A 25,936-nucleotide genomic window follows, 5' to 3' on the forward strand; every position below is an offset into this window, starting at 1 on the left:
TGGAGTAGGCTCATGATAAATAAGGAAGCTGCTAAATCTTGCTTGGGCTGGGAAGGTACTAATAATAGAATAATAATTGCTCATTTTATGACTAAAAAGTTCAGGGTATCAGTTATTGCAGTATATGCCCCCGTTGAACCGACTGACGGATATACTAGTGACTCAGATGAATTTTACTTGCAGTTGCAGGAGCAAATAGACAGGGTCCGAGGTAGAAATATGTTTTTTTTACTAGGAGATCTTAACGCCCAGGTTCTGGTTATACCTCTATCCAGAAATAGGGATAGAGGTATAACGACCTAATTATAATTAATACGGTGTTTGGTCATAAAATGGCCCACAAGTTGACATGGTATACACGTGATGCTAAGACAGCAAACCTTATTGAATATGTTATTGTAAACCGAAGACTGGCATGATCAATACAAGATGCTAGGGTATGTAGGAGTGCTGTTATTGATGTTAAAAGTAAAGATCACCATTTAGTAGTGTCTAGGGTCAATTTAAAGCTGAAATTTTGGAAGGGTAACTAACTCTTGGGAAGTTATGATGTTGGTAAACTCCAGGATGAGAATTTGAGAGAAACTTCCTAGGAATAGTCGAGTGCTAAACTTGAGAGTATAAAATTTGACAATGTGGAAGATGGTTGGAATAATTTTAGAAAAACAATTTGTCAAGTTGCTGATGATGAACTCCATTAAACAAAAAATGAGCAAAAATAAAATCAGATAATCTACCAAGCGTCGCAACTACCACAAATCAGCATTGATAAATAAATCAAACCCAAAACAAACTGAAATTACAATAAATAACCGAGTCAAACTCAAAACAAGCAAAAATTAACTTAACTAGGGCGCAAAAACCATATACCTTCCGAAGATCAAAACAAAATTTGCATTTTACTGAAAAAATCTAAAATGTTTTTACTTTTATAACTTTAATAAATCAAATAATATTAACATTTTGATTATTAAATATCAGTATATGTATACTTAACTGACAATGCACATTCATGTGTATTTCTTCAGTAAAGTACAAATTTTGTTCTGACCTTGGGAAGGCATAGGGGTTTTGTGCACAACTTATGTTAATTTCTGCTCGTTTTGAGTTTGACTCGGTTAATTATTGTAATTTCTGTTCGTTTTGGGTTTCATTTATGATAGCTGCACGCTTGGTAGATTATTTGATTTTATTTTTGCTAATTTTTTGCATAATGTAGTTTTTTACTTTTCTTTGAAAAACTTATTTTGTGGAAAAAAAATTTAATTAATTTTTGTTCGTTTAATATTGACATAATCTTTTCAGGGAAAAAGAAAATAATACTTTAAATCTTTTCTTTTTTTAAGACTTTATAGTTTGGCCTGCTATTTGTATGCTGGAGAAAAATTTTCAGTAATTTTTAACAACATACACCCTATTAAATATGTGGACACAAATAGTACTGTTTAATTTAGTTTCATACCTCCTCTAGTTGACCTGAAATGGAAAACTTGATGCCATTCGCAAAAAAATCTGTTTACTTTCTTTGATAGCTTGGATACACTTACGCTATTTTGATTTGGTTAAATCTTAAGAGCAGAAATGGGATGGTGGTCGTGGGAGGGTGGGAGTGGAAGGGGGATTAGTTACCCTCAAATCACTTTCGACTGTTAAAAAGGGCATCAGCCCTTTCTATTTTCAATCGAATGAGCCCTTTTCGATGTTCCCTCGACAACTCCTTCGATACGAAGTGCCCGGGTCTAAACAACAACAACAACAAAAAATAATAAATTATACCCACTTTGATCTTTACTATAAAAATGTCAAACCTTCCAATCACTTTCGACTATTAAAAAGGGCACTACGCCTTTCGATTTCCAATCGAACGAGCCTTTTTGGAAACAAAAATGCTTTCTATAAACACCTTATATGCCCCCAGGGCATAAATTACAACCCTTACCCTAAGGTCTGTTAGGGTGGTTGTCATCCTCTAAGACCGAATTTCCAGAACTTTCAACTACGTTAAACAACATGGCTATCTCAAAATTTTGATTGGATGTGTTTGGGGAAATTGTTTGTATGAGAAGGGTGTTAATCGCCTGCCAATCACTTTCGACTATTAAAAAGGGCACAAGCCACTCCTATTTCCAATGGAATGAGCGCTTTTCAAAGTTTCTACGACAACTTCTTCGATACGAAGTGTCCTGCTCTAAAGGAAAAAATTATTAAATAATACATTGTGCCAACATCGTTCTTGTATGCCCCCAGGGCATAACTTAAAACCCTTGCCCTGAGGTTATGGGGGAGTTTGCTCTTCTTTACTTAGTCTCCGTTTCTTGTCTCGTTCTCGAGTGTCCCCGTTCTATACTTAGGAAGCGCGATCGTGCTGCCTATGATTTTTACAACAACTTTCTGTATAAACCTTATGTGTCCCCAGGGCATAACTCACAACCCTTGCACTGAGGGCTCTGAGTGGGTTATCATTCTATAAGGCCTAATTTCGAGATCTTTCAACTATGTTGAGCAACATGAATATCTCAAAATTTTGAGTTGATGTGATTGGGAAAATGGTGGGCGTGAGAGGGGTGTTAGTTGCTGTCCGATCACTTTAAACTATTAAAAAAGGCACTAGACCTTTCAATTTCTAATTGAATGAGCCCTTTTGAAGTTTCTACGACAAAGGCTTCAATAAAAGCCTTATATCCCCCCAGGGCATAACTTATAATCCTTGCCCTGAGGGTTGTGGGGGAGTGTCCTCCTCAAAAATAATTTTTCTATCTGTAAATCAACTACGCTGAACAAAATGGCTATCTCAAAATTTTCATTGGATCTGTTGGGGGGACTGATGGGCGTGGGGCGGGGGGGCTAGTTGCCCTTCAATCACTTTCGACTATTAAAAAGCGCATTAGTCCTTTGAATTTCCAATCAAATGAGCTTTTTTGAAGTTTCTATGACAACGCCTTCTTTAAAAACCTTATATGCCCCCCAGGGCATAATTTAAAACCCTTGCCCTGACGCCTGTGGGGGAGTGTCCTCAAAAACATATTTTCTATCTGGAAATCAACTGCGCTGAGCAAAATGGCTATCTCAAAATTTTGATTGGATGTGTTTGGGGAAATGATTGGTGTGGGGGGGGGGGGCTAATTGCCTTCCAATCACTTTCGACTATTAAAAAGGGCACTAGCCCTTTGAATATCCAATCGAATGAGCCCTTTTTGAAGTTTCTACGACAACGCCTTCTATAAAAACCTTATTTGCTCCCAGGACATTACTTAAAGCCCTTGCCCTGAGGGTTGTGGGGAAGTGTCCTCCTCAAAAAATATTTTCTATCTGGAAATCAACTACGCTGAACAAAATAGATATCTCAAAATTTTTATTGGATGTGTTTGGGGTAATAATGGGCGTGGGGGGGCTAGTTGCCCTCCAATCACTTTCGACTATTAAAAAGGGTACTAGCCCTTCGAATTTCCAATCGAATGAGCCTGTTTTGAAATTTCTACGACAACGCCTTCTATAAAAACCTTATATGCCCCCAGGGAATAACTTAAAACCCTTGCTCTTAGGGTGCCCTCCTCAAGAACATATTTTCTATCTGGTAATCAACTACGTTGAACAAAATAGCTATCTCAAAATTTTGATTGGATATGTTTGGGGGAATGATGGGCGTGGGGGGAGCTAGTTGCCCTCACTTTCGACTTTGGACGACCCCTTCCATATGAAGTGCCCTGCTCTAAAGGAAAAAAAATAATACTTAGTACATTTTGCCAACATCGTTCTTATATGCCCTCAGGGCATAACTTAAAACTCTTGCCCCGAGGGTTTTGGGGGAGTGTCCTCGTCAAAAACATATTTTCTATCTGGAAATCAACTTCGCTGAACAAAATGGCTATCTCAAAATTTTGATTGGATTTATTTGGGGGAATGATGGGCGTGTGGGGGGGGGATCAGTTTCCCTCCAATCACTTTCGACTATTAAAAAGGGCACTAGCCACTCCAATTTTCAATCGAATGAGTCCTTTTCGAAGTTTCTACGACAACTCCTTCAATACGAAGTGCCCGGCTGAAGAAAAAAAAACATTGTTACCACATCGTTCTTTACTTAGGCAGCGCTAGCGCGCTGCCTATGATTAGCGACAGTACTAAAAGGATTAAAGAATAATAAGGCTCCAGGTGCTGATAGGGTAATAAATGAGTTTCTTAAATATGGTGGCTCTGAGGATAGAAATAAGTTACTGAAGATTATGATTTTTGAAAAAGGGGAAGTATGTAACGATTTTAGGAAAACCTTAATTAAACCACTGTGTAGAAAAGGGGATAAGAGTGAGTGTTGTGATTATCGAGGCAATAGTCTGGTCTCTGTAGGTAACAAATTACTTAGTAATATGATACTTCTTAGACTGAGAGATGCTGTAGACAAAGTTTTAAGAGAAGACCAGTGCGGTTTTAGAAAAGGTAGAGGACCGAATTTTAACTCTTAGGTTAATAATTGAGAAGTGCCTGAGTTGTCAAACACCTTTGGTCTTCAGTTTTATAGATTATGAGCAAGCGTTCGATTCTATTGATAGAAGAGCTTAGCAAAGGTCTTATCCCTGTATGGTATACCGGACAAATACATTAAAATGATTAGTGCTATGTACGAGAATAGGACTACTGCGGTTAAGGTAGGGAATAAGGTTAGCAGCTGGTTTTGTATTTAATAAGGAGTTAAGCAGGGTTGTGTTCTATCCCCCTTTATATGGATTATTTTGATGGACTTTGTCTTAAGGAGCACAGGAAAGGCAATGGGAGACCACGGAATCAAATGGGGAGGATCTACTGGACTTGGATTATGCTGAGGATTTAAAAATTCTAGATGAAAGTGTGAGCAAAATGAATGGTCTTTTAGAGGTTTTGCGAATTCAGGGTACAAGAATAGGTTTGGAAATTAATGTTAAGAAGACTAAGTCACTAAGGCTAGGAATAAGTGGAGATGAAAAGGTGACGTTGGGTAACGAAAAGATTGATTGGGTGGGCAGCTTCGCTTACCTTGGTAGTATTATTAGTATAGAGGGTGGGAGCAGTGAAGATGTTAAAAGTAGAATAGCAAGGCTCAGGTTGTTTTTCCACAGTTAAGAAAAGTTTGGAAGAACAGGAAGATAAGTCTTCAAACGAAGATTAGAATATTTGAAGCCACAGTGATGCCAGTGGTCAAATACGGTTCTGAAGCATGGGCGCTGCGAAAAGCGGATGACGATTTACTTGATGTTTCCAGAGAAATTGCCGACAGATTGTTCTGGGTACCCGTCTGACTGACCGTATTTCAAACTATAGGCTGTACGAAAATTGTGGTTCAATCCCGCTTTCTAGGGCTATAATGAAAGAAAGGTTGAGATGGCTAGGGCAAGTTCTGTGGATGAAGGATGTCAGATTGCTGAATTTTGTCCTTTTCGGCCAACAGTCTAGGGCTAAACGGAAAGCAGGTCGTCCTCGTCTCGGAGGAATTCCTAAAGAAAGATCTAAAGGAAATGGGAACTTCCTGGGAGGGCGTAAAGAGGGAGGCGTTGAATAGATTGGGATGGAGGAGGAGCGTGCTTAGCTGTGTTGGCCTCAGGCGGCTTGGTGCTGCGGTGAGTTTTTAGTAGTAGTAGTGGTAATATAAAAATGATGTCATTTCACTTGCTGATAGATAGTGTATCATCCATCCATTCTAGGGCAGAGCTAAGATAGTCATAGAACCAAAAGATGACGGAGGTTTTCGGGTTGACTCATGGTGGACAATGTCCAGTGGACTTCTATGCAAAACATTAATGAGACAACTTATGCCATCACTACTCAAACCATGACTACTTACTTAATGATAGTATCACCATAGTTCTGACCATGACTATTCGTAATGCTGTTTTTTCCAGTGGCAGCTATTTATACCACGAATACTTAAATCATCAATATTCTATTCAAGACCTTACAGCAACCAACCCCGCTCTAACTGCTGCCACAACTTATACCATCACTACTCTAATTTTGACTACTCCCTCAACGACCGCTCCTATAACCACGGTTCCAACCACGACTATTGTCAAAACTGCTTCTGTTAAAACTGCTCATAACTAGGCTACTATTACTACGTTTCCACACTAGTATCAATAGAACTTATTAACCTACAATACTGTCATCTAAATATGCAATAAGTGTGCCAAATTGAAAATGGATAGGAATTAGATTGAAAATAAGAAAGAAGCTGAATCTCTGCTCCTTGCCCATCCTGTGCCAGAGCTGAGTTTGGCCCTACTGACAAATGTATTAAAAATATTATCTTGTTAAATACTAAATTTCCAATTCTGGTACAACATAATAGAGCATTATTAAGTTTAGCAATATAAAATTAAACACACTGTCTACGAAAAATACTGACTGACTACAATATTCACGAAAAATACTGACTGACCACAATATTCACGAAAAATACTGACTGACCACAATATTCACGAAAAATACTTATTGACCACAATATTCACGAAAAATACTGACTACGATATTCACGTCTTTTGTTTATCCTATTTCTAGACTTGGAACTCAGTTCGACCGTAATCCAATTATCGGATTGATTTAGGTAGCGTATCTCCGAGAAAAAAGAACTGCTTTGAGGGAACATCGACTAATAATGGTCAGTGGTGTAAGCAGTTATGGAGTATTTACTCTTTGTTAAAGCCCCCCCCCCTTACCGCTAGAAACGCTTTGAATATTGCATGTAAATATTTGTTTTTGAATCTTCTTTTGTTCCATTCCCTTTTTACGCGAAAAGCTGAGAGTAAATTCAAAACTTAAGTCTAGAGAAATCAATATATAAAACGCCAAATTAAAAATGCATGGAAATGATCAAATAGAAATGGCAAATAGAAATAAATAAATAAGTGATATTGAGAATGTGAAACCTAAAACAAACAAAATTGAAACGAACAACAAAAGTCAAACTAAAACCGAACACACATTGTCGTAAATTAGTGTTATGCTGCCCCACCCCTAGAACCCCTTCCAAAAGCTAGAGTTTAATTTGTGGTTTACTGAAAAGTTTTTTACATTAAAAAAATAAAAAAGGAAAAAAAAATCTTTGTTTTTGTATATGGGAATGCATTTTGTACGTAAAGGCATTAAAGTATTATTAGAAGGGTTCCTACATTAGAATATCGTACACCTTTTGAAGAGGTCGAAAATCCGAAGTTTGTTTTTATTATAGCATTAAAATATAAAAAAAGAAAAAAGGTATGCTTTTGTTTGTGTATGTTTTTTTATGTTTTATTCAAAAGCTACTATTTTGTAAGACAATAAACCCTTGTTAAAATCATGACGTATGTTCTGCGTTAGAATACCATGACGTATCGTTCCTTCAGGCTAAAGGACTCCTAAGTTTTTCAAGGCTTCTGGGGATTGTCTTAAATTTGTTTTATTTGACCACAGAATTCCCTTCCTCTACATTGGCAACTTCAATCTATTTGTAAACATGGCTGTGGTTTCCCAGTTCAGGGTTTGATTCCCCCGTCTCAAGCTATTACTAACGATTTTCTGTTGGCTCGTGGGATGATGTAGATGGCTCCTGAAACGTGTCCGAAAGTTGCAATGTTCGGAAGAAAAGGAAAACAAAAAGATAAATGCTTATAAACAAAAGATAAATAAACGTAAAGGAAACATAAAATGAAAATAAACGAAAGATAAAATAAACGAAAAATAATATATCGAAATAAACGAAAATTAATATAAAAGTGCCGTTCACATGCGTGTCTAGCTAGAATCTCATGTCTAGACACGTTTCTAGCCAGACTTCAATGTCTAGGCAACGACCGTTGACAAGTAAAATTCGGCGCTTAGCTAAAACTACAAATTTAGTTTCAAATAGATTATAGTTGTCATTTCTAGCCAAGCAAGAGAGCTTATGCGGATACAACTTCCAAAATTGTAATCCCTGTTTTTACTGTCACAAGTTAATGGATGAGATAAGCCAAACAATTGCCTTAGTGTGTTTCACCATTATGTCATTATGTTGCATATTTGCCTCAAATAAAAAAAAACAATTAATAAGAAAACAAAAATAAAATTTCAATTTAAAAATGTAAACATAGATGATGAAAATAGTGGAACTTGACACTTTCTGATCTGCTGTAATCGAAAATCCTAGACATTGTGTTCTAGAGTCTAGAACTCAAAGTCTAGCTAAGCGCCTTGTCTAGCGTGTCTAGCTAAGCATCGAATTTTACTTGTGAACGGTCGTTGCCTAGACATTGAAGTCTGGTTAGACACCTGTCTAGACATGGGATTCTAGCTAGACACGCATGTGAACGCCGCTTAAACAAAAGTTAAAAACGTAAAGGAAACATAAATGCTTAAAATGCTTATTTATCAATATTTACGCATGCCAGGCTAGTGAAATGTGTTTAAATGCTTTTAGATTGTTTTTTTAGATACTCACCAAGAGTCTGCTGAACACACATTTTCTTTCAATACTTGGTGAAGATTCTGTACCACATTACATATTTTTTTTTCAATCCTCCTGTTTACTTGAGTTTTTTTTTCTAAATTTGTCAGTTTTCGAAATAAGGAATTATTCTAAAGTAGAGTATTTAATTTGTTATTTAATTGTTAAATTAATAACAATAAAATAAAACAAAAAAAACAACAAAACGTAATTTCTCGCTAACAGCTCGTGAGAACAAGCGGCGCATCCATGGGGGGAGTTTCTAGATTTGACACCTTCAAACTATTTCTCCGACTTGTAAACTGGCCAGAAAATGGAGGTAAAAGGACTATTTCTTCTAAAAAGTGAAAAAATTGTCTTGGCTCGTAAATCGTAAACCTTTAAACCCTCTTCTAGAAAAGACTCCCGGAAAAAACCTCTTTTGGTAACACCCATCCCCGAACAAAATTTCGGAAAACTGCCTTGGTGGAGACATATCAATTGGGCTTGGGCACGTAGAAATGAGACCCTCAAATATAAAAAAAAATAGTATTCACCTTTATTCATAGTTTTTGGTTCAAAGTTTTCATAATTTTTGTAACAGTTTTTGCATATTTAAACCTACAAGTGTTGAACCATTTTGTCGGAATAGTATTTTGCAATGATTTATCACGGTCCTGCGTGCACACTTTATGTTTGATTTTTTTGGTCAAATTTAGATTGTCATGTCAGTTTTTATGCTGCGTCGAATGGTACGAGCCTAGATAAAATAATCGAAAATTTTATAAAAATGTTAAAATCAAAAGAAATATCCGTTTTTACTGAAATAAAAGCATTAAGTAAAAGTTTTTGCAGATTGTTTTTACTTTTTCTATTATATTCTTTAAATTTATAAGCTCATGAAACAAATTTGGTATTTATTATACCTTTGTTTGTTTTCATGACTTATAGAATAATCCTAAAATTAAGCTTTTCCTTTTCCTGAAAAGTTGAAGTTTGTCTACCAAGAAATGAAAATGTAATAATTTAAATAACTGAAAATGGATAAAAATTCTCATATCATCTAGCAAGATTTTGTGTGTGCTCGTTTTAATTTATAACAAAGTGTATACTAAGTCCCCCTTTAGGTATTGAAAATAGATTATTCTGATATATTTCCCCCTCCCCCTCCTATATAAATTCTCTCATCCCTCTTCAAGAGCGTAAGGGTTCTATGCCCTGCCCTTGCATCGAGGGGTTTGTGCGCTGTGTTCAAGTTTAGATGTGTTAGGCACCCCAGGCACCCATGGCACCCCACAGCATTTAGGTACCATGCGCTACCTGAATTAATAAAGTTTCGTTGATAAAAAAGTTTTCGTATGAAATTCATTTAGTTCAAATAATTTGACTTTAATTCGTTCTTCCCAAAGTCAGTTCTACTGTTTCGATAAAAAGAACGAATCCCTATGTTATAAGAAATATTTATTTTTCAAATATCGATCAGCCCTTGATTTGGACTTAGCTCAGTTTAGCACTAACCTACTAATCCTCTCGTCATTCCTGTTTAGACAAGGTATAGTATGCCTACCTTTCTATTAAAAAAATTGTGTTGGGGGGGGGCTTAGATGAATCATGGGCCAAATTTGGAACTCTAATTATGAATATTTAAATTCTTTCCGCAATTTCGGTTTTGACGAGGTAAAACATGTTCACTTTTTTCTAAAATGTACCCGTGAAGAATGGGTCAATTATATAATCGGGTTCCTACGGTCTTGCGGAGAAGCGGATAATTTTTACCCTAGAGGCGAATTTTTTGTGTATTTTGATCGTTCTGAGAGAATTGGCTATCTTAGAACTTTTATTCGATGACATAAGAGGCTACGGGAGTGGCCAGGGGCAAAAATGACCCGGGGGCGGGACGATCACTCTTCAGTCTCTTTTGTTCTTAAAAAGGCCACCAGAATGCTCAATTTTCAACTGAATGAGCCTTTATCAAAGTCTTTACGACCATCCCTGCTATACGAATTGGGCAAAAAAAGAGAATGTAACATAGCAAACCCATGCGCTTTGTTTAGTCAACTTCAGCGCGTTAAATCTAATCGACAAGAATTATCGATTACCGATAGAGTTTCATTAAACAAAAAATACTAAAGTCGTTTTTTAATTTCCGGTTTCAGTTTTTTAAATAGCTTATTTCTGTCTGAAAACATTGCTGTGGGTTTTGTCTTTTCTTAAGTTATTTCAGCATACTTAATGTAGGTCACGAAATTCATTTGGATTCTGTTCGACACCCTTCTTTATTATCCCAGAAAGTTCCCTCTTTGGTCAAGAGGTCTTTTAATTTCCAGAGAATGGACCCCTTAACAGCAATAAATGCCCTGTCTTTCTCCCAAAAGGTTTCTCAGATACTTAGCAATATGAACATGTCTTTATTAGAGGCTGCCTTACTGCTTTCTCCGGAGAAGTGAAGAAATGTTATATTAAATATTCTTGTGTGGCAAGGGGACATCTTAACAGTTTTCTTGACTTATGGTTCGTTAAACTGAGTAGTAATTTAATGATTTTATATGCACTTGGGCCCTGAGACAGAAAACAAACGCAAACTCCTTGCGTTTCAGATGCGGCGCCTCCACCGTATCGCAAAGATCATTTAAACCGACCGTATGATATTGGCTTATTAGCTGTCACTGCCAACGCTATTTAGCACGCCACTATATGAGTCATGTTTTAAGAAGTTAATAAGGGGATTGTCTAAAGCCTTCTCTTTATTTGATGCTAAAGTGCGAATTCGGCCCTTTTGGGCTTGTGATAATCGTTTTTCAGCAATAAATCTTATCTTAATTTATCTTTACGTCATTCCCTCTTTTACTTTCGTGTATTCAATTCATTGTTTAGTTAGTTTCTCATAGCTTTTATACAGTGCAGTCACAGATTAAATGCAAAATTTGATATTCTTCACTAGGAAGAATGTTGGAGGTTAGGAGAGGTGTTCTTCTCTAGGTACAGTCTCGTATCGTATGTATACCCCCCCCCCACCCGCCAAAAGGGTGCAATTTATGAGCCCTTAACTTCAACATTTTTGTTCTCTAGAAAGTGCTAGACATGTCAGTATTGGAAACTTAACCCGAACCTGTGACAAACGAGGAGGTGCGAAGAAGACTGAAATTTCACGACAGAATAAAAATGAAATATGACAACAGCAACTGAGGTGGCTTAGGCATGTAAAAAGAATGGTCTCTGATCGTTCTCCGAAAATAAACGCAAGGGATGTTGGATTGATAATGACGTTGGGGATAACTACGAAAGAGGTGGATTAAAAATTTCTAGTATCAACGCATTGCAGATCATCCAGAATAGCACTCGATGGAATGTCACAACAATAATTGTATTGAAAAGCTATTAAGTCATTAACAAAATGTTACGATGCGTTACAAAACATTACAACTATACATTATACAAAATAACACTGAAGAATAGAGAGATAAAGATATATAACAAAAGGTAAATTAAAATACTGACCCCTAGTACATGCTTTCTAAAAAGGAGTGGGCCTTATACTATACTATAGTATACTTATACCATAGCATACTATACCTGTATACTAGTAGCGTATTGGGCTTTAGAAAAAGTAAAATTGTACCTTTGTGAATATGTCTTATATTTTACATATGGCTCAAAAAAGAAATACATATTGCCGCTTGTCTACTACTTAACTGTATAATTTAAGGCATATATAGGATATTTGGAGTGAATTTTAAGCCGTATCTTTATTTGGCTTTTTGAGGTGAGGGTGACCGAGTGCGTCAATATTGATAACTAATAAGAATGCACCCAACTGCTTACTTGTACTTGGGTCAGGACACAAGTTACGTAGCTCTTCCTGGCGGCAGGTTCTGGCAGACTGCTGAGTTCCAAAGGTTACAGTCTTGGGTTAATGGAGGCGATAGTTTTAAGCCATGAAGCGTCCCTTTGTGAACGCGTATCCGGAAAACCGTCGATATGCTCGAGATTAGACTTAAAAGTGTTGAGCCGCGTTTTCTCCAATTGGGGGTTGGTTTGCAACGCAGGCTTTTATTTTGTGAAAGTTTCAGTTGGTTTTTGGCAAACATGAACGAATCAGGACAACCGCCGGTGAATGAGCGTTGCAATATTGTACTTCTGGTCACATCGCTGGCGGAGCGGAAGTAGCAACCCCACCCTGTTAAGGCATGAAATAGTTTGCTTTTTTTATATAATACTCGGTCATTTTCTTTTTGTATGAAGAAGGATTTTTAATAAATAATAATAATAGTTGGTTTTGAAGTCATTTCGGTTTTGACTCTGAATACCATTGAAGACAGGGCTTAATGGTCTTGAGGAAAACGTATTCTTTGCTTCGATGGGTTTGAACCACAACCGCTATAATTATTTCCTTACTACTACTACTACTACTAACAACTCACCGCAGCACCAAGCCGCCTGAGGCCAACACAGTTACGCACGGTTCTCCTCGACCCTAATCTATTCCAAGCCTCCCTTTTTACACCCGCCCACGAAGTTCCCATTTCCTTTAAATCTTTCTTTATGACGTTCTCCTACCCCGGACGAGGACGACCTGCTTTCCGTTTAGCCCTAGACGGTTGGCCGAAAAAAAACAATCTTCGGCAATCTATCATCCTTCATCCGCACAACGTGCCCTAGCCAGCTCAACCTTTCTTTCATTATAGCCCTAGAGGGCGGTATTTGAACCACATTTTTCGTATAGCCTATTGTTTGAAATATGGTCAGTCAGCCGGGTACCCGGAACAATCCGTAAGCAATTTCTCTGGAAAACATCTAGCAAATCTTCATCGGCTTTTCCGAGCGCCCATGCTTCAGAGCCATATTTGACCACTGTCATCGCTGTAGCCGCACATTTTTGTTTTGTTTCCTTTAACCTAAAGTGTGTTCTGTCGCTGTTGTTGTGGTTCGAAAAAGGACGTTGATCTATGTTTGAAAGATTTCTTTTACCTCAGTTAAAAAATTTGCCTGTTTTTTTTAAGTTCTGTTTTCATCTTTCGTGTTGCCGTGCCAAAAATAAAAGGTGTAGGTACAAAAAAATGAGTTAAAAATTGAATATTTCAGGCCCCTCCCCCACATATTTTATGCATGATTGTATCAATTAGTGCATACAGATCCAATACTTTGGGGGCCACGAAAACATAGTTGGGGGGGGGGGGAGTGGGCAAATTGTAAAAATTTGATTATTTCAGAGACCCCCCACCGAGATAGTTAAGACACGATTGTATCAATGCATGCACACAGATCTGACCCTCAGGGGTCAAGGATGCCAATTCACGAAAATGTGGGGGAGCAAAATGTATTTTTAAAAATTGAGGAGGGGGATGCTGGTTGTTTTTTTCTAGGGGGGGGGCGGATCATGAAAATTTTTATAGGAGGGGTAGAAGTTAATATTTGATATATATTCTTAGACTAAAGTTTTCTTCTCGTTCTCTGGACCAGTTTCAGACCAAATTCATTCCGCTAGTGGGCGTTTATATGCTGGTCAAAATTGAAGAGGCATATTTACTTAAAAAAAGGCCAGGGGAACCGAAGAAAATTAGGGTGAACATTTCAACACCTCTAGCTAAAAAACCATAAAAGCATCTCAGCACTTATTGTTTCTGTATGAAAATAATATGCTATTTTACACCTACACGCCACAATCCTTAGCGATTTTTTTCTCCTTTAATTCCAAAGAAAAGACTGTTCCCATGAAAAAGTTTAGAAAAAATGCTGTTGCTCTTTTGTAAACTACAAGATACGCCTTTCGTATTTTTTTTGTGTGAAATCTGCGGATGAAGGATGACAGATTGTCGAACCATGGGAAACCATGTAGGGAAAACCATGGGGAAACCATGTAGGGAAAACCATAGGGAAACCATGTGGGGAAAACCATGAGGAAACCATGGGGAAATAAGGGGAAACCATGTAGGGAAACCACGGGGAAATCAGGGGAAACCATGGGGGAATCAGGGAAAACCATGGGGAAATCAGGGGAAACCATCTAGTGAAAACCATGGGGAAATCAGGGGAAACCATGGGGAAATCAGGGAAAACCATGGAGAAATCAGGGGAAACCATGTAGGGTAAACCATGGGGAAATCAGGGGAAACCAATTTAGTGAAAACCATGGGGAAATCAGGGGAGACCATGTAGGGAAAACCATGGGGAAACTAGGGGAAACCATGTAGGGCCAAACGAAAAGTAGGTCGTCCCCGAGTGGGGTGGGAGGAGGTCGTAAGGAAGGATATAAGGGAAATCGGACTTCTTGTGAGGCTGTAAAGAGGTAGGCTAGGTATAGATTCAAATGGAGGAGGAACTTGCGCAGCTGTGTTGGTCCTAGGTAGCTTGGTGTGACGATTTTCTTTTGTACTTGGTATATTCTTTTTTGTGTTGAGCAAAATTAGCTATATAAAATTTCAAGGGAAATTTTTATAATTTCAGATTTGAAGAAATAATTTTTAGATGTCATGAAGAATTGGAGCCATGTATTCTGGTCGCCTACCTCTTTCAGCTTTGGTAAGACACATTCATTGCTTTCCTTTTATTTAATGGAAACGATTGATGCTGAATAAAGTAATGAAGAACCTTGGTTACATTGTGCTTTGTTTAATGGAAAGGATTGATGCTGAATAAAGTAATGAAGAACCTTGGTTACATTGTGCTTTATTTAATGGAAAGGATTGATGCTGAATAAAGTAATGAAGAACCTTGGTTACATTGTGCTTTATTTAACGGAAAGGATTGATGCTGAATAAAGTAATGCAGAACCTTGGTTACATTGTGCTTTATTTAACGGAAAGGATTGATGCTGAATAAAGTAATGCAGAACCTTGGTTACATTGTGCTTTATTTAATGGAAAGGATTGATGCTGAATAAAGTAATGAAGAACCTTGGTTACATTGTGCTTTATTTAATGGAAACGATTGATGCTGAATAAAGTAATGAAGAACCTTGGTTACATTGTGCTATTGCCTTAAGGTGGATGACAATAAAACATACAAAAATTCAAGAAATTCCTGGACGTGTAGCTCATATCAAGTGAGAATGGTAAGGGAGGGGGATTATCTTTCAATCTCTGATGTTATTGAATTTAGTGCGTTAAAATCCAGGTCAAAGCAAGACTTTCTATCTGTAGGATCACGACTGTGTACTGCCAATTATCTAACCTGGTTGCTGATCTTACTAAACGTTAGATCTTTCAGATTCGGCAAGAAATGATTTCAGTTAAAGTCAATAAACACCAGCCGCTAAAGTCAGGTGGAGGTGGGTACTTAATTAAACTTTCCCGGTCCCCGAAAATTTTACTTTTGCTTATTACTATTTTTTTCCAAAAATAGTAATCTAAAAAGTGTTTTGGATTGGCTCCAATGCGGAACGTATAGTGAGTGATTTACTCTTTACTTTCATCTGGAAAATATCGTTGTTTTTTTAATAACTATCGTTACTCGACCTTTGGCAAAGTACATTATTAACTGTGTTTGGGTCCTTTTTTCTCTTTGCAGTTCCAGATTTATAGATGATATCATCAGTTGTGGTATCACAGATGAATTGGCCAATTGCATTGACCTGAATATGGAAAATCCAGCGGATGTCTTGCTCTTTACTTTAATTTGGAAAATATTGTTTTTTTTTAATTTTATAAACGTCGTGACTTGGGCTTTAACACAGTAAATTATTAACTGTGTTTGGGTCCTTTTCTCTCTTTGTAGTTCTAGCTGTATATTTATTTCTTCGCTTGCAAAATATTTATCTATTCTCAAAACCGGCAAGCCATAGCCAAGAAAGAAACGTTAAACCAACAATTATAGCCAAAAAGTAAAAAAAAACACTAAAAATGAACTCCCGTCTGATCTTTCATACCCCAAAAGTTTATTCATTCTGCTTCGGGCATCAACACAACCTCTCCTCTGGTTTGAGTAGGCAAAGCAGTGTTTCACTGTTGCGTGGGGTGATACGTAGACCCGTTATTTCTACGTCCTCTATGTTAATCCATCTATAATTATTAACTGCCGTGAACGCTTTTTGACTCCATTATTGGTCACCCTCTGATCCATGATCAACCCCTCAATGATTGGTGACCCTGTGATTCATGGTCACGGCCCTCCATGATCAACTGACGTTAAGTATTCCTCTGAGACAAATGGTCGTAGACAATAGAACTTGCTTTTGTATTTGTACATCTAGTTCCTAGCATTGGGAGGAGTAGTTGAAGAGGATGAAGAGTTGAAGACCCCTACCCTATCCCTTTGTACCCACCGCTGATGCCAGGCTTTTAGCTTCTTCTTTATTGTATAGAACATCCTAATTACAACCAGTGGCTTTTAGCCACTGATTGAACTAATATTAGATTTTGACTAATAAAAGAAACGGAAAGCCAACAACCATAGGCAAAACATCAATAAAACACTAAAAAAGCACTCCCGTCTGGTCTGTCATACCCTAGACCTGTCAAGTTTATTCACTATGCCTAGGGCATCAACAAAGCCGTAGCTCTGGTTTTCGCTGTGACGAAGGGTAGAACATAGCCCCAATACTTCCAAGTCCTCTATGTCAATCTATTGATAACTGTTGACTGCCCTGAACACTTTGGCACTCTAGGATCGGTAACCCTGTCAAACCAATTCACTGTAAGTATCCTCCTGAGACAAATTTTCTCAGTGAATAGAACTTGCTCTTATGTTTGTTCATGTAGTTTCTAGCATTTGGAAGAGTAGTTGAAGTGGTCGTAGTTCGAAGTAGAAAGAATAATATCGCTTTTCTGGTCATTCCTTAGTTAATTGAAAGCAGCTGCAATTTTTCTGATTTACTAAAATAATGGTTCTTTCACACTATACTGCCTAGCTTTCCACACTAGTAGGACATAGGACTTTATGTCACGTTATGTAGTCTTGCGGGGCAAATTTTGTCCGTAACTTAGGCAGCTCTAACTGGGCTCTAACTCTACGTAAAACCTTACGTTACGTCAGTCCGGCTACGTTATGGAAAAATCAATACCCAACAGTCAATAGTAGTACCAAAATCAAATTTCTTGATGATCAATTAGTAAATTTTGAAAATAAATTAATAAAATTTTCTTCAAAAGCCTTTCACGCTTGATCGCAGCTTGAATATCCATCTCTATTCCGCACTTTTAATTTTTGAATAGTTTGCTCATGATGATTGTGATGCGTTCAAACGGTGATAATTGAATTTGAAGTTAGCCTAGTGTGAAAGTTTACACTTAATATAACAGCTTGAACCACCTTGAATAGAAAATTACATACGTTGTGTGAAAGTCGCTTAACTCGCTGTGTATTACTCTGTTTTGCCAACACAACTGGGTAAAAAAAAAAATTAATCAAGTGCTGCACCTTTTTTTGTGTAGCACAAATAAAACCCATAGTTGTCCTATATTGTAGCTGAAGTGAAAAAAAAAGATACCAGCTGCGGTGATTTCATTGGATTTTTATGGGTCTTTTTTTGTTTAACTTGGATTTACGGCTAATCTCATTAGAGTACCATGGACAATGAAAATTCATTCTGATTGTCTTAATTGGTTAAGTGGAAACTTCAACAATCGTATATATCTCAAAACATTAAGAAAACTCTGAAATTCAATTCTTAATGGAAAAGGTATCTATATACAGTTCTGGAGTTTTGTTAGTAGCTGGTTCCAAATCTACGAGCCAACAAAGAAACGGGGTAAAAATCAGCAAAATATAGGCTAGAAACGTGTAGTGTCAAACGGGTTAAAAAAGGTATAACTTTTCTCTAATAGTGTAGTCGTCTTTATGAACCAACATACTTTTAATATCTGAATTTTTATGGAAGTAAAGGGCTATCAAGTTAACTAATTAAGTTGCTTATTTATTTTGACGTTCCAATGTATATATTTTAGAAATATACGGGGTCAAGTTTTTTTTTTTTTTTACTTTTTTCAATGAAATAACCAAAAAGACATTTTCCAATGAAAATATCTCCATAAAGGCATTTTCAAAGATATAGGGAGAGGGGCGAACAAATCTGGAGGGGGGCACTTGTCCCTCTGCATCGGACGCCACTCATTATAGCCCTCATATATGTTTCATTATAACCCTTAAAAGTGGGATAAAACCACATTTTTTTCGTACGACTTGCTATTTGACATACGGTCTAAAGGGTACTGCGTTCTGTGCTGGCTTGGTTTCAGGCGATAATTTGCATCTAAATGTTTTCGTTTTTTTTGCAGTAATTTTGTGAGTGTGGCGCTGCGAGTACTTCAAGTCAAAAGTGAGCCTGCAAATATGGCTGAAGCACGACTGTTACTGTTTATGTGTGCCAAGAATGTCCTTGCTGAAGGTATGCGAATCCTAGGACTAACGCCACTCGAGGAGATGTAGCTTAAATAGTGCGAGTGATAGAATGTTTGTATAATATTTATGATTAAACAAGATACAACACTCATTAGCCTTCAGTTGAACTCTGAATTAGACTCTGTTTCATTGAGAAAAGTAGAAAATATCATGCGTCTTGATCATCTTGCTGGTATACCAAATGCTACTAGAGGGAGACATATACTCCACGGAAGAAGCTAGGACGAATCTTTGGCTTGAATTTAACTTAAGTTAGGGCTTGTAAATATTGAGACTCCACCTAAAAATTGTGGTGCTTTTTGTGTGTGATCTATTTAGTCCTGCGTAGAGCTGATCTAAGTGCAGGCAAACAAAAAAATATGGGGGTTATGTCCTCTGCTTTTTTTGAAAGATGTATAAACTTCTTCAAAGAGGGCTCTTTTAATAAATTAATTTGAAGAAAACTTTCTTGAAAAGAAGTTTTTCAATAAAAAGTAAAGAGCCATGTTAAAACTGAGGACGAGCTTAAAGAAGGTCCTATAATAGTTCAAACTTAGAACAAACAAGAACTACTGTTCCTAATCTTAATACTGATCGAATCTCAATAAATAAAGGATTCTCAAAATAAAAAGAAATTACAATAAACAATCACACCAAACATTAAGAGAACAGATACTGCTATAGTTGATAAATGGGTTCTAAAATGACAAGAAATTAAAATGAATAATCCACCCAAACTTAGAACGAACAGAAATTATCACAAACACTTGTAGGGCTATGACCCCCTAAACCTTCTAAAGATCCTAGCGTCATTTACGTTTTACTGAAAACAATTTGTATTTTGAAAGATTTGTGATTTCAAAATTTCTTATCAGATGTCTTTGGAAGCAATGGGGGAGGGAGGGGATAGCAAAAAAAGACAAGGAAGGGAGGCTGGTTGCCCTCCAACCGCATTTTACTTTTAAAAATGACATTTGAACTTTGACATTCCAAACAAATCCCGTTGATATGAAGTGGCACTGGTGATTTCTTTTTTTCACAAATATTTAAGGTAGCTATTTGTTAAAAGTAGTTCAAAAATCATATAACAAAAACTCTGGGGTCAACACAGCCCCCAGAGCCCGGGGGCAGGCGTGGTATTTTATACCCTAGAGGCATCTATGTTTCTTATAGAAGGGATGCTCGTATAAACTTCAGAAAGGGCTCATTTGATTGTAAATTGAAAGTTCTAGTTCACTTTTTAAGAGTCAAAAGAGATCGGAGGGCAACTAGCTCCTCCCACCCCCTTTTCCCCCAAATACATCCGATAAAAATTTTGAGATAGACATTTTGTTAAAAACACTTCAAAGATCATACAACAAAACCCCGAGTCGACACAACACCCCTGGGCCCGGGATCTGGGTTGTAAGTTCTTCCCTGGGGAAAGATGTGTTTCTTATAGATGGAATGCTCGTATAAACTTCAGAGAGGGCTCATTCGATTGGAAACTGAAAGTTCTAGTTCACTTCCTAAGACTCAAAACAGATCGGAGGGCAACAAGAATCCACCCCCCCCCACAAAATCCCCCAAAATTTTGAGATGGTCATTTTGTTAAAAATAATTCAAAAATCAGATAAGAAAAACTCCGGGGATCGACACAACCCCCCCAGAGCCCGGGGGGAAGTGTTTTAAGTTATGCCCCTGGGGCATATAGGGTTTTTTCATGTAAGGGGAGCTCGTTTAAACTTCAGAGGTGGCTCATTTGATTGAAAATTGACAGTTCTAATACCCTTTTTAAGAGTCAAAAGTGATCCAATGGCAACTAGCTCCCCCCGCCAACCCTCTTTTCCCCCAAATACATCTTATAGAATTTTCTTGCATAGCCACTTTGTTCAAAATAAACCAAAGATCATATAACAAACACTCCAGGGATAACACAGCCCACCAGAACCAGGGCGCAAGTGTTGTAAATTATTTTCCGGTATATAAGGTTTTTATGGATAGTATAAACTTCGGAGGGGGCTCATTCGATTGTAAATCGGAATTTATAGTGCCCTTTTTTAGAGTCAAAAGTGATCGGAGGGTAACTACTTCTCCCCCAAAGGCCCCTTTTCCCCAAATTTATCTGATTAAAATTTTGAGATAATTTTTTGTTCAAAATAGTTAATAGACAATTTAACAAAAAGTCAGGGGTCACCAACTCCCCAGAGCCCGGGGTTGTAACTTATGCCCCGGGGGCAGATAAGGTCGTATGTAAGGGGTTGTCGACAGAGATGGCTTATTTGATTGGAAATTGAAATATGTGTTTGCCTTTTTAAGATTCATTAAAAGTGATTGGTGGGCATATCCCCCCCTCCCCTCTTTTCTCCAAATGAGTCTGATCAAAGTTTTGAGATAGCCATTTTGTTTAAAATAGTCCAGCGATCAGATGACAAAACTTCGGGGTCAACATAGCGCCCCTCCCAAAAACCGGGGGAAGGGTAGTAACTTATGCCCCGGGGACATGTAAGGTTTTTAAGGAAAAGGTTGAAAGTTATTACCTGCGGGCATATAGGGTTTTTACAGAAGGGTTCCTCGTATAAACTGCAGAAGGGGTTCATTTGATTGGAAACTGAAGTTTTTTGTTCACCTTTTAAGAGTCAAAAGAGATGGGAGGTTAACTAGCCCCCCACCCCACGTCCTTTTTTCCCCAAATCCATCCAATAAAAATTTTGAGACAGCCATTTTATTGAAAATAGCTCAAGCATCAGATAACAAAAACTCTAGGGTCGACCCAACGCCAAAGAGCCCAGTGGCAAGTATTTCAAGTTATCCCCCGGGGAGCATATAAGGTTTTTCTGTAATGGGTGGTCGTATAAAATTCAGAGGTAACTCATTTGATTGGAAACTGAAAGTTCCAGTTAACTTTTTAAGAGTCAAAAGCAATCGTAGGACATCTACCCCCCCTCCCCCACGCCCTCTTTTCCTTAAGTTCATCCGATGGATTTGCGATAGCCATTTTCTTTGAAATAGTCAAACGATGAAATAACCAAAACTTTGTGGTCAACATACCCCTCGGATCGCGGAGGAACTAAGGCTTGTGATTTGTGCCACGAGAATATAAGGCTTTATGGGAGAGGTGGTGGTATAAACTTCAGAGGAGACTCAAATGATTAGATATGGCCCTCCCTCCATGCCCACCCCAACCAAAAAAACTGCACCCGGGGCACCAACAGTTTTTATGGAAGGGATAGTAGTACAAACTTCAGAGGGAGCTCTTTCGATTGCAAATCCGAATTTCAGGTGCCCCTTTTAGTCAAAAATAGAGATTGGAGGGCAACTAGCCCCCCAAAGGCCCTTTTTTTCTAAATGGATCCAATTAAAAATTTTGATATAGCCATTTTTATGATATAAAAGATAAAATAACAAAACTCCGGGTCTGGCACAGCCCCCTAGAGCCAGTAGGCAAGTGTTGTAAGTTATGTACCGGGGGCGTAAAAAGTTTTTGTGGAGGGGGGCGTATAAACTTCAGAGGTGGTTCATTTGATTGGAAATTGAAATTTCTAGCTATCTTGAACGGAGGGCATCCATCCCCCCCTTCACACACACACTCTTTTCTCCAAAGGCATTCAATCAAAATGTTTAGATAATCATTTATTTGAAAAAAATCCAACAATGAGATAACAAAAACTTTGGGGTCAATCCTCCCCTCCCGAGCCTGGGGGAAGAGTTGTAAATTATGCCCAGATGCATATAAGGTTCTTATGGAAGAGATAAGCTTCGGAGGGGACTCAAGTGACTAGAAATTGAAAGTTTTAGTTCCCTTTTTAGAGTCCAAAGAACTCTGATGGCAACTAGCCCACCCCCGGCCCCACCAACTGTCTTTTCCTAAATGTGTCTGATAAAATTTTCTGGACTTTCGTTAAGTACAAAATAAACCAAAGATCATATAATAATAACTCAGAGGTTTACACAGCCCCCCAAAACCCTGGGGCAAGTGTTGTAAATTATGCCCCGAGGCATATAAGGTTTTCATGGAAGGAATGGTCGTATAAACTTCGTCAGGGGCTCATTCCATTGGAAATTGAAAGTTATAGATCTCTTTTACCCCAAATCCATTCGATCGAATTTTTTAGATAGCCACTTTGTTAGATTAAGTTAAAAGACCGGATGAAAAATCTCCAGGGTCAACATAACCCCCAGAGCCCTGAGGCAAGTGTTGTAGGTTATGTCCGGAGGGCATACAAGGTTCTCATGTGAGGGTTTTGAAAATAGCTCAAAAATCAAATGAACCAAAACCCCCACCCCACTCAAAAACTTATGAATGACATTTTATTCAAAAACTTAAGCGAGCTGACCCCTGTCCTTCTCTATATGGCCTTGCCCCCCCCCCCCCAAAAAAAAACAAGCAATTTCTTAACGATATTTATTCGAAAAATTATGGCAGCTCACCCCTGTGCCTCAATGTCTCCCTCCCCCCAGAAAAAAAAACTAAAAACAACTTATTAGTAATGTTTTATTCCAAAACTTATGGAAGCTGGCTCCTGGTCCTCCATGGCCCAATACCCCTCTTGACCTCCAAAAATTATCAATGATAAATCATGGGAACTGCCCCTGGCCCTACCTTTATGGCCAGCCCCCCCCCTCCCAGGGGGTTTATGGGAGAGATGGTCGTATATACTTCGGAGGGGACTCAAATGATTAGATATTTAAAGTTCTAGCTCCCTTTTTAAGAGTCAAAAGTGATATGATGACAACTAGCCCCCCCCCCCCTACACAAATCCTATATTCCCCAAATGCGTCCGATCGAATTTTTTATATAGCTGTTTTGCTCAAAATTGACCAAAAATCACATAACAAAAACTTCAGGGATAACACAGCCCATCCAAGAGCCCAAGGGCAACTGTTGTAAGATATGCCCCCGGGGCATAAGGTTTTATGGGAGAGGTGGTCGTTTAGACTTCGGAGGGGCTCAAATGATTAAATATTCAAAGTTCTAGCTCCCATTTTAGGAGTCAAAAATGATCTGATGGCAACTAGCCCCCTCCCCTCACAGACCGCATTTTCCCCAAATGCGCGGGATCAAATTTTTTAATAAAGCTATTTTGTTCAAAATTGACCAAAAATCATATAATAAAAACTCCAGGGATAACACAGCCTGTACCAGAGACCACGGGCAATTGTTGTAAGTTATGCCCCCGGGGCATATAAGTTTTTTATGGAAGGAATGGTAGTATAAACCTCAGAGGTAGCTTGTTCGATAACAAATCAGAATTTCTAATGCCCTTTTTAGTTAAAAAGGGATCGGAGGGCAACTGGCCCCCTCAATGCCCTTGATTTCCCAAACGCGTTTAATGAAAATTTTAAGATAACCATTTTGTTCAAAATAGTTTAAAGATAAAATAACAAAAATTTCGGGTTGGATACAACAACCCAGAGCCATTATACAAGTGTTATAAGTTATGCACCGGGGGCACATAAGGTTTTTATGTAAGTAAGGGGTCGTCGTATAAACTTCAGAGATGCTCATTTGACTAGAAATTGAAAGTTCTTGTTACCTTTTAAGAGTCAAAAGTGAACGGAGGGCATCTACCCTCCCCTCACACAACCTCTCTTGACACACAACCTCTTTTCTCCAAATGCATTCAATCAAAATTTTCCGAATGTCATCAAAGGTAGTGTTAATGAAATGTTTCCTATGGTATTTTAAACACTTAATCACGATATTGATCAATGTTGCTGATGTCGATCACGAAGATTGAATCGTAATCGGGTATGCCCAATGGTGAAGGATTTCAACCAAGTTTCACAGAGTGATCGAATGCAAGAGAAGAATGGTGACTCGATTTCAGTTAGTTAAAAATTGTTGTTGTTACCATATGATTTCCTTACCCCTGGTACTAATACATTCAATATTAAACAAGACACTTAGCTATAAAAATCACTTAACAGATGATATCCCTATTTGGTACACTAAAGTTTTCACTTCCAATTTGCCTATGGGTGATTTTTTTTTGCATTCAGTGGACAGCTCTGGGTACAATTATAAAATATAACATATGTTCCGGAAAATCCCGGAACACGGTTTTTAGACTATACAACATTGGGCTACACAGTGATGACGTAAAAATAAAAACGCGTAATTCGAAGTACGGTGAAACGTGGTTTCTAGTTGTAACTAACAACTGATCAACAGTCAATATTCCTAGTATTACTTCTGTGAAAACATTCTGGTGGATTAGTAGGATCTACGACAAATATTTTAGGCCATAGCAATTCACAAAAGTTCCGAGAAAACATGTCGACGTATCCACGTTTCATCGTTATTTTAATTTGCCGCCCAAGAATTGGCGTCACGCTTCGCAGCCATACAGCGCGTCCAGACTATCCAATTTCTGAAAAATGGGGCGGAAATCGGGAAAAAGGAATACTCGTCGAGTCTAGGGTTCAAAAATTTGGTGTTTTTTACAGAAGATATCTGTACATATTTATCGGCGTTATCCTCATCAAATCTGTTTTTCTGAGTCAAGACCTAAAGAAAACAAATTTAGAGCCTCAGCTAGACAATTTACCTTTCTTCTATTCAAGACCATCTTAGAAAAATCTCTATTTATCCTATATTGTGTCTAATCGTCTCCTTCTGGCATTTTTTCCAAAAAAGCTGTCCACACTACCATTTTTGTCCCATTTTTACCATTTTATGACCCTATGAATCTTTTTGTCCAGAAGATATAAAAATGAGATGGGACACTTGTCAACATTCCAAGATTTCCGTCCTATTTTCCAGAAAATCGATAGCCTGGACGCGCTAATATTCAATGTGGCTTGGCAAGCGGTAAAAGTTTCCTTTTATTACGTCTCCACACGTCCCTTTCCCTTTTACCATACCTGCTTTTCTGTTTAGCAAAAATCTGGCAAATCAAGAAGCGGACAGCGGAGCTATCATTCGTCTTATAAAAGCATCCTTTTGAAATAACTATCCTTTTGAACAGAATAAGTATAATGCCCTACGCTTTTTAATTACCTTTTCTGAGAATAACTTTGCCCGAGGCATTACACGGGGCAAAATGAACTACAATGATGAAAAAGAAAATCCTCGCCGTTTTTGTTTGAATTCTCCGCTCGTCGTTACATTGGAGTCGAATTTTCAAAAGTCAAATCCCGAACGAAAAAATCGTTGTTCCAGTGCAATGGCGTAAATCCAGAGGGAACAAACAAAAACAGAGAATATTCGTGATATCGTACAGAAAAAAATAGTAG

General features: G+C 37.9%; 1 protein-coding gene across 2 annotated transcripts in view; it reads left to right on the top strand.

Moving 5' to 3' along the window:
- The window catches only part of ArgRS-m (arginyl-tRNA synthetase, mitochondrial), a 91,466-nt gene extending 72,642 nt beyond the window's left edge, over positions 1-18,824 (top strand). For both annotated transcript variants that reach the window (XM_089106155.1, XM_089106154.1), the window contains exons 6-7: positions 14,849-14,923; positions 18,616-18,824. In XM_089106155.1, the coding sequence (XP_088962281.1) occupies positions 14,849-14,923; positions 18,616-18,766 (226 nt within the window). In that variant the 3' untranslated portion in view covers positions 18,767-18,824. The remainder of the gene's footprint in view (positions 1-14,848; positions 14,924-18,615) is intronic.
- The last annotated feature ends 7,112 nt before the right edge of the window (positions 18,825-25,936 follow it).

This window comes from Artemia sp. Qi Xiang Cuo, chromosome 20 (assembly GCF_049724085.1).
Source record: "Artemia sp. Qi Xiang Cuo chromosome 20, ASM4972408v1, whole genome shotgun sequence".
Lineage (NCBI taxonomy): Eukaryota > Metazoa > Arthropoda > Branchiopoda > Anostraca > Artemiidae > Artemia > Artemia sp. Qi Xiang Cuo.